The sequence below is a fragment of the Lottia gigantea genome (assembly GCF_000327385.1).
Source record: "Lottia gigantea unplaced genomic scaffold LOTGIsca_102, whole genome shotgun sequence".
NCBI lineage: Eukaryota > Metazoa > Mollusca > Gastropoda > Lottiidae > Lottia > Lottia gigantea.
This window is the reverse complement of record NW_008706795.1, coordinates 429,806-440,079: the sequence shown is the minus strand read 5'-3', so window position 1 is coordinate 440,079 and position 10,274 is coordinate 429,806. Positions and strand designations below refer to the sequence as shown.

Below are 10,274 nucleotides of genomic sequence, written 5' to 3'. Positions count from 1 at the left end.
TACATTCTAGCAGACGACACTTGAAATTCCGATTACCGCTTGGGATTATAAGGAAATTCGGCCGATAAAAAATGGTGACGTTTTGTAATAAGTGAGATCCGCCATTTTGTATTTGTCAAAATATACATCAATACATTTTACCTTGCTTGAAACTACTGAAATTCCTTTCCGGAAATCCACGAATAATAGGTTTCCACGAAATTAGGTTACTCGACTGTAATAGTGTTCATAGCACACCGTCGAAAATTTAGCCTGTATAAAAGCCATGTGGGTCCAGAATTATTTGCGTTTGAAAGTAAAAATGACGGGTCGTCTTTTGTTGAGACACTTCCATATAGAACAAGAAAGTGCGATTCTAGTTTGAAGTTTATTTGAAGGGATTATTTACATATATTCAAGACATAAATCAATCTCTGAATATGCCGAACTTACCACTTAAAATAATAAAATATAATACAATACTTACAATCAAAACAAAAACAAAAATTAACAGTTAATAATAAATTGCACACTATGTATCATTTTACATTTTTTTTTACACAAAAGAAGCTATATGGAAAGCAATATATAAGTGTAATTTTACGTTTTTTACATACAAAAGTAACTATGTGGCAAGCAATATATAAGACTAATTTTACACGTTTTATACAAAAGTGTCTATATGGCAACAAATATATAAGTGTAATTTTACATGTTTTATAAAAAAGTAACTATATGGCAACAAATATATAAGTGTAATTTTACTTGTTTTATACAAAAGAAGCTATATGGCAACAAATATATAAGTGTAATTTTACTTGTTTTATACAAAAGTAGCTATATGGCAACAAATATATAAGTGTACTTTTACATGTTTTATACAAAAGTAACTATATGGCAACAAATATATGTGTAATTTTACTTGTTTTATACAAAAGAAGGTATATGGCAACAAATATATAAGTGTAATTTTACATGTTTTATGCAAAAGAAGCTAAATGGCAACAAATATATTAGTGTAATTTTACATGTTTTATACAAAAGTAACTATATGGCAACAAATATATAAGAGTGTAATTTTACTTGTTTTATACAAAAGAAGCTATATGACAACCAATATATAAGTGTACTATTACATGTTTTATAAAAAAAAGTAGCTATATGGCAACAAATATATAAGTGTACTTTTACATGTTTTATAAAAAAAAGTAGCTATATGACAAGCAATATAAGTGCAATTTTACATGTTTTATAGGCTTACAAAAGTGGCAATATGGCAACCAATATAATGTTTTATACAAAAAATAGCTGTATGGCAAGCAATATATAAGTTTTATACAAAAAGTTGCTATATGGCAACCAATATATAAGTGTAATTTTTGCAGTTATGATAATACAACTGATGTATTTCTATCATTTTCATCGATTCTAATATAACAGCGTGGTGACATAGCTACAAACTCTTCTTGAAGTGAGGGTAATTCAGACCAATGTATCTGAGATAAATGAATTTCAACCAAACAAGAGTTCTCATTTCTTATAAAATTACGCCGTGGTTGTTCTTGTATATCTAGATCTCTAGCTGGAACACGCACCGACACCTCGCAACGAAATGCAAATTTAAGTAAGATCTGTCTGAACTTCTTTGAGCATATGTTATATATGAAGAAATTGCTGCCGAAATTCAGATAATACAAAATTTGAAGTATCTGCTGTATAAGATGCTCAATTTCTGATGTTCTGTATGCTGAACTGATGATGGATCTAACATAGGCTTGAAGTCTTAAAGCGTGACTTGGTAGGTTTAGCAACAGAAAAACCATAATCGTAGTTAACAGCATTTTCATCATCTTTTTTCGTGCCTTTCCTAGTCCTCCTCCTGGTGCACGAATTGAACTTTCAGAGTTAATCGGTTGGTCCTGTTCAGATGGTGTGCTGTTAAAGATGGAGTTCACCAGAATCTTTGTGCAAGTGTACACTATCATTGAAAATGGCAATAAAAATGCCAAAAGCGTGTCTGTAAGTGAAATGCCAATTAATGCATCTCTGGCATTAATTCGAGTAATACAAAACACGTGATTACCTATCATTGTTGTATCGGATGTCCAAAATGAAAAAAAGTAAATCGAAAATCCACAAAATGCTGTAATACAAACGATCTTTCTAGCAGATTTAACAGTGCATATATTGACTGCTTTTTGAGAATAGAAAATAGCTATAAAAATTTCCACTGTTAACAATGTGATAAACCAAACTGATGTAAATCCAAAAACATACCCAAGATAGATAAAAATATGACACATGCCTGGAAGTTGAAATATATTCAGTCCCATACTTTCTAACCATGTTAATCCAGCAGTAATCAGGAATCCTATATCAGACACAGCCATGGCTGCCAAATATACAGCAGTCGATATTTTACGAAACTTAGATCCAATAAAGACAACTAAAGAGATGATATTACCCAGTATGCCAATTATAATTATGACAGGTATCAAATATACATTACAAAATGATATTACTTTCAGAAGGGTAGGGTAGTTAGTTGTGAGCAACGTTTCTGTCGTATTATGTTGAAAAGTAGAATTGACCTCAAGTATGGAATCCATTGTAGTTGTTAATCTGAAAAAAAAAAGAACTAGAATTAAATTGAAAGAAACTGATAATTATTCAAATTACATAAGTATTTATAGCCAATAAACGAAGATTTTTTGAATATATTCTTTAAGCGTTTTAAACAAATCAACAAAAAGAAAAATTCTTCATGCTGCATTTAACAAAAAAGAAATTTTGTTTAAAAAATTAAAAATATGAATATAATATCCACTTAATATCTGATATCTAGTTGAGTTGCAACTGATTTTCAAGACCTGAAGATTTCTGTCTCGTAGAAAAAAGTACGATATTGAGGACCTGGAATTACCTTTTCATGTCCAAACAACGAGAATTTTAAAATTTTCTTACCTGTATGGAATCTATGTAGTCAAATGAAGTAATGCCTCGGTGTTAGGTTCCGATGCTTTATAGTTGTGAAATGGACAATGACAAAAACTGTGAAGATGATGAAATAATATCTGTCGCTTAGTACATTAAATCCGATCAATTTTTTCTGACGCAGTTTTCTTCAGGTGTTAATTGTAACGTATTGTAGCTACATAGCAACTCCTTCTCTATATCCCTTTTTTCTTTTTTGATAAACATTAGAACGCGGATGTGGTGGAAAGCTTCTTAGATTCTTAGAAAATTTATTTATTGAAAGTCCATGGATAGAGTTAATATAAAAAGAAAAAAAAAAGAAACAACATTTTATCTAACTTTTTTTATTATAGCTATATTTTTATGAACTCTCCCTATGATGTCATGAAGTCCGTAGGTTATCTATCTCTTGTCGATTTGAAATGTTTCATGCGAGGCTGAAATTAATTCCATCGTCTATTTGAATATTTCAAAGATCGTGAACGTTCTATAGCGTTTACACCATAGAACTGTAATAGAAAATAAATAGTTCTATGTTTACACGAACGTTTCACTTTAAATTTGTTTTACCATTCACACAAGAACCACATAGCTGAGGTTTGAAATGTCAAAATGGTCTTAACAGAATTTCTATATTAATTTGTCATCCATTAATATATTCTGAACAGTTTCTTTCTGGCTATCTTTTCTATACTTCAATACTACATCCAAAAATCTGGAAAAAAAAGAAAAATTAAATCTGTCATACGCAACAGGTGGTCGACGAAATTTCTTTAATTTCGAGGGATCTAAGACCTCTTTTTAGTTGTATTTTTTTTTTTTTTTTTTTAAAAGAACTATTAAAAATTTGGTTTGAACAATAAACAGTGTAAGAAATGACTTCCGACTCATCGTAAACGGTAAAATCTCCCCTGTACCTCTCATGGGTGCCTGTATCCCCTTTGACCCTCATCTGATATTTTCCATTTCCTCTAATACATAGCGATATTATAAGATTTACCTTTCAAAACGCGGGAATCTAATGAGAAAATCAGAATCAAAACCTCGGAACTTCCCCATAATTTATAGCAATCTGTCTTACCTGTTGCTAATTGAATTTGGTTGAATAGATATTGTACCACGTATCATACTATCTTGCTCTACGTCTATATATTGACTTAGATGGAAAACAGATTGAGCCCAATGTGTTGATCTATAATCAAAAAACAAAGAACGCTCAAGCTTTAACAAAATTTGCTGTTGATCTTTCACATTATCAATTATCATATATATTCTTTACATGCGTCTTTTGCCACAATTCTTTATAAAGATAGCTTGCCAGGCAAGGTAATATACGCCCACTGGCAGCTTCGATTTTAAATAAAAAATATTTAGCAGTACAGTAACAACTACCAGCATGATATATTCAACTTTCAGTCATACACTTCTTTTTAACTTTTTGAGGCGATACTGAATAATATTACCAAGTTTCAACAAAATCTGTCAAGAATTTGGCCTTCTAACGTCTTTACAGGCTAAAACTTGAACGCGTTTTTAAGAACAAGGGCAATGACTCACACTAAATATTTTTTGATTTTCTGATTTCAGAAGGGTTCATCCTTGGGTGATTACAAACACTCACACTAAGTTTCGTCAAAATCTGTAAATAATTCAACCTTCTAGGGCGTTTAAGAGCTAATAATTGAAGGCGTTTTCAAGAACAAGAGCAATAACTCATAGTAATTATTTTTCGATTTTTTTATTTCCAATAGGATTAATCCTTGGCTGATAGCAAACACTCACACTATGTTTCATCAAAATCCGTCAATAATTGCACCTTCTATCGTGTTAACAAGCATTTTCAGAAAAAAAGGCAATAACTCATGCTAAATATTTTTCGATATTTTTTATTTTTAATAGGATTAATCCTTGCGTGATAACAATGTTTCGTTTCGTCAAAAAACGGACGGACATGGGTGACGCCAGCATTCGCCCCCCATTTCATGTGGGAGAATAAAAATGGATAAGATATTACATGTCTGATTTGATTTTCATCAAATCTGGCATCAGCCTTGGTGCATTCTTGTGATATTTATTCTTATATTTATTCTAGTGATGATTTAATGGTAATATTCATTGTGATGATATTCATTCTGCTTATGATTTAATAGTGATATTTATTATAATATTTATTCTTCTGATGATTTAATAGTAATATTTATTATAATGATATTCATTCTTCTGATGATTTAACAGTAATATTTATTATAATATTTATTCTTCTGATGATTTAATAGTAATATTTATTATAATGATATTCATTCTTCTGATGATTTAACAGTAATATCTATAATAATGATATTCATTCTTCTGATGATTTGATAGTAATATTTATTATAATGATATTTATTCTTGTGGTGATTTTTATGGTAATATTTATTGTGGCAATATTTATTCTGGCAATATTTATTCTGGAGATGATTTAATGGTAATATTAGTTGTCATATTCATTCTTGTGATTTTATGGTAATTTTTTTTGTGAAGTTTTTTATTTTTATGATGATTTTATGGTAATATTTATTGTGGCAATATTTAATCTTATGATGAGTTTATGGTAATATTTATTGTGATATTCTTATCATTTTATGGTAATGTTTATTGTGATGATATTTAATCTTATGATGAGTTTATGGTAATATTTATTGTGATATTCTTATCATCTTATGGTAATATTTATTGTGATATTCTTATCATTTTATGGTAATGTTTATTGTGATGATATTTAATCTTATGATGAGTTTATGGTAATATTTATTGTGATATTCTTATCATTTTATGGTAATGTTTATTGTGATGATATTTAATCTTATGATGAGTTTATGGTAATATTTATTGTGATATTCTTATCATTTTATGGTAATGTTTATTGTGATGATATTTAATCTTATGATGAGTTTATGGTAATATTTATTGTGATATTCTTATCATTTTATGGTAATGTTTATTGTGATGATATTTAATCTTATGATGAGTTTATGGTAATATTTATTGTGATATTCTTATCATTTTATGGTAATGTTTATTGTGATGATATTTAATCTTATGAGTTTATGGTAATATTTATTGTGATATTCTTATCATTTTATGGTAATGTTTATTGTGATGATATTTAATCTAATGATGAGTTTATGGTAATATTTATTGTGATATTCTTATCATTTTATGGTAATGTTTATTGTGATGATATTTAATCTTATGATGAGTTTATGGTAATATTTATTGTGATATTCTTATCATTTTATGGTAATGTTTATTGTGATGATATTTAATCTTATGATGAGTTTATGGTAATATTTATTGTGATATTCTTATCATTTTATGGTAATGTTTATTGTGATGATATTTAATCTTATGATGAGTTTATGGTAATATTTATTGTGATATTCTTATCATTTTATGGTAATGTTTATTGTGATGATATTTAATCTTATGAGTTTATGGTAATATTTATTGTGATATTCTTATCATTTTATGGTAATGTTTATTGTGATGATATTTAATCTAATGATGAGTTTATGGTAATATTTATTGTGATATTCTTATCATTTTATGGTAATGTTTATTGTGATGATATTTAATCTTATGATGAGTTTATGGTAATACTCATTGTAATTATATTTTCCTTTGTCACGATTTAGTGGTAATATTTATTATGATAATAAAAGATTTACCTACTCTTCGTATGGCGAAGTTGACAATATAATGGCGGAAGGAAACTCCACTGTAAACCATGTAACAACTCCATTAATATGAGATTGACCAAAACACTTCATTTCAAAACTACACTGGAACAGAAAAACAACATCATAACTATATAACTCAATTGATACAAGTTAAACAGATTCACAATTTTTCACTTTTAGAAAGGAAGCAGTTAGATGATAATTTCAATTCTATTTCTATTCTAAATTAAAATTAAATATCACTTTCAGGTTTTTCTTGAGACACCATTTATATGGAGTTTTACATCCTTATATATCGGTCACTGAACTTTAATTAAGCAGAACTAAAATAGTAAGGGTTACTGCATTGAAAGAGTTCAACATCATTAAGTAACTGACTCAACCTCTGTATATAATTTTACCTGTATGTTTTGCAGGTCTGATATAGTTACAGATCGTAAATCAAGACTACAGATCTCACATTTATGAGACTGAATTGCTTCTTGAGGCACACATGTTATCTGGACATTTCCTGGAACAGAAATAATTTTACAAATCAGCTGTTACCTCGAATTCAAATGACTAACAAATGACTAACAAAGAAGGGTTTTTAGAGTTGCTAAAATTGTTAATGTATCACATGCCACCTCAGAGGTTTCTGTTGGACAACAATTACTAATTGAAATAAGTATTAGAAACTTAAATTGGTATTTAAAGGCAAAGTAGTGTCAATTTTGTCACCTTAGTCTCAAACCGAGAATTTTTTTAGCTCATCCTCGAAATTTGAGCCTTCAAATCCATGTGTCCTGAATTTTTCACGTTCGAAAGTTAAAATGAAAGGAATTGAAAAAAAAATGCCTAGTATGAGATGTTTTTGAAGGAATTATGCGATTTTAGTACATTTCTGGCACTTCTGAAGACTATTTTCATTTAATAAAGACTCAAATCCTAATATCACACATTATCTTCAGATTCTCGATTTCAGAAGGTTTTGACAGTTTTATTATATTCTCTATGTGAATGTATATATTTGATAACCATTGTATATCATAATTGAGAAACATACTTGCCATACACTTTTGAGCATAAGGTATCATACTTTTCATACAGACTTTATACCTCTCTTTCATATTGTTCCATTCTTTTAATCTAAACAACAATAAATCCAATATACTACACATTACAATATATTACACATTACAATATATTACACATTACAGTGTATTACACATTATAATACATTACAATATATTAAACATTACATTACAATATATTACACATTACAATATATTACACATTACAATACATACACATTACAATACATTACACATTACATTACAATACATTACAATGTATTACACATTACAATACATTACACATTACAATACATTACACATTACACATTACAATATATTACACATTACAATATATTACACATTACAATATATTACACATTACAGTGTATTACACATTATAATACATTACAATATATTAAACATTACATTACAATATATTACACATTACAATATATTACACATTACAATACATACACATTACAATACATTACACATTACATTACAATACATTACAATGTATTACACATTACAAATTACACATTACAATACATTACACATTACACATTACAATATATTACACATTACAATATATTACACATTACAATATATTACACACTGCATTACAAGACATTTCAATGTATTACAATATATTACACATTACAGTACAAGACAATACATTACAATATATTGTACATTACATTACAATAATATGACACATTACATTACATAACAATAATATGACACATTACATTACATAACAATAATATGACACATTACATTACATAACAATAATATGACACATTACATTACATAACAATTATATGACACATTACATTACATAACAATAATATTTCACATAACAGTACATTACAATATAATATACATTGCGATACATTACAATATATTACTCATAACAAAACATTACAATTAATAACATGGATAATGAAAGATACAGAATTTTACTACGATTGAATGAGAATCAGGAAGATTTGTCTTTCATATGCCTCCACCTTGTACTCACAATTGTAAAACAGATCTTAACTCACCTATCAATATAGTCCTCATCACAAATTGGTGCTATATATAATGAGGCTTTTTCAGGAAACATGAAACCATCCTAAAAAATAATAAAATAAGAATTAATATAACCAGGTTTAATTATTGACAATGAATTGGCTTAATACTGAAGCATTCCAATTTAGTCCAATACAGGTAATTTCGTTGATAAGGATATTGAACAGAAGTTTTCAAGCTTTTGTATTTATATCATCTATGTGTATCATCTATTCTTTATGTGTGTATCATCAAGCCTTCCTATGTGTATCATCAAGGCTTTGTATGTGTATCATCAAGTTTTTGTATGTGTATCATCAAGCATTCCAATTTGTATCATCTAACCTTTGCATGTGTATCATCTAACCTTTATATGTGTATCACCAAGCCTTCCTATGTGTATCATCAATTCTTTGTATGTGTATCATCAAGTCTTTGTATGTGTATCATCAAGTCTTTGTATGTGTATCATCAAGTCTTTGTATGTGTATCATCAAGCCTTCTGGACTTATATCTTACCTTCTTCAAAAATTTATCTCTTGCATATAAAACAGACTGTAACATTGACTCATATAGTAAATTATACCCCTGTAAGATGAATATATAAATATTAGTTAATAGAGTAAACTACATGTATATCCCTTTATAACATCAATGTCAATATAATTCTTAAGCAACATTTAGGGATTGAGATCACATTCAAATAACAGAACACAGTTTTATGGTATACTACTTCTTAACATTGTCATCATTGGGAGAAAAGATACCAACAGAAAAAAAATAGATAGATGATTATAAAGTGTGAAGATAAAGTTTCAAAGCTATATTAACATTTGCAATTAATTAATTAATCCTGCAATAACAAGAAAATATACAAAACTTACCATCCACTCACTGACAATAATATCAACCATTTCTTCTAATTCTACCTCCTGAAATTATTCAATTACATTGAAAGAATACTACTCAATGAAACAGAATAGTATAATGTAAGCAGTATGCCACAGTTGTGTAAAAATGTATATAGAACACAGGAGTTAAAAAAAAATGGATAAGAAATTGAATTATCCAGACAATTTTATTAGACTGTGGAAAGTAAAATGGACCTGGGAAATCAAAAACAAATAAGATTTCTGAAGAGTAAGTTTTCAACCAAACAAGGTTATACAAATACCCATTTTTCAGATTTTGAAAATTTGTAATTAAAGGATTACGTCAAATATAGTTATATAGGCATAAGCCTGTTCCCCAATCCCTTTAATGTATTAATAAAATATTGTTTATGAAAAAAAAAATTATCAATGATAAAATGTCAAGGTAAACTCCATCGGTTGTTATTTTGATCAACTTTTTAGCACATAATTCGCTGAACCAACCTCAACTTTAGAGTTGATAACTTCTATTTTATCTCCCATATTATTCTCCTCTACAATACGTTTGGTTTGTTCGGCCATGTCGCTGGCCTCTACAGCATATACTGAAAATAAAA

The 10,274-nt window shown here is 28.2% G+C and overlaps 2 protein-coding genes across 2 annotated transcripts; both read right to left on the bottom strand.

The window, feature by feature from the left end:
- Positions 1-1,745: 1,745 nt before the first annotated feature.
- Positions 1,746-2,480, bottom strand: LOTGIDRAFT_97263 (hypothetical protein; the record flags this gene model as incomplete). The annotated part of the gene is made up of 2 exons (XM_009046491.1): positions 1,746-1,898; positions 1,959-2,480. Coding segments are annotated over 2 exons (675 nt in total), but the record flags the coding sequence as incomplete, so codon positions are not given.
- An 875-nt stretch (positions 2,481-3,355) lies between these two features.
- On the bottom strand, positions 3,356-10,263 carry LOTGIDRAFT_198575 (hypothetical protein). The gene is made up of 9 exons (XM_009046490.1): positions 10,162-10,263; positions 9,670-9,717; positions 9,305-9,373; positions 8,779-8,849; positions 7,723-7,805; positions 7,079-7,188; positions 6,670-6,779; positions 4,037-4,147; positions 3,356-3,670 (listed from the first exon to the last, which is right to left on the bottom strand). Exons 1-9 carry the CDS (start codon positions 10,237-10,239, stop codon positions 3,586-3,588), a joined length of 765 nt encoding a protein of 254 aa, XP_009044738.1. The 5' UTR covers positions 10,240-10,263; the 3' UTR covers positions 3,356-3,585.
- Positions 10,264-10,274: the final 11 nt, after the last annotated feature.

What these genes read in the sequence shown, in the direction of transcription:
- LOTGIDRAFT_198575 (XM_009046490.1), bottom strand. Translation starts at nt 10,239, where the DNA reads ATGGCCGAACAAACCAAACGTATTGTAGAGGAGAATAATATGGGAGAT. An exon ending in GATGAGGACTATATTGATAG is followed by an intron (nt 7,806 to 8,778) that starts GTGAGTTAAGAT and finishes ATTGTTGTTTAG; the next exon opens with ATTAAAAGAATGGAACAATA. An exon ending in CAGACCTGCAAAACATACAG is followed by an intron (nt 6,780 to 7,078) that starts GTAAAATTATAT and finishes TTTCTGTTCCAG; the next exon opens with TGTAGTTTTGAAATGAAGTG.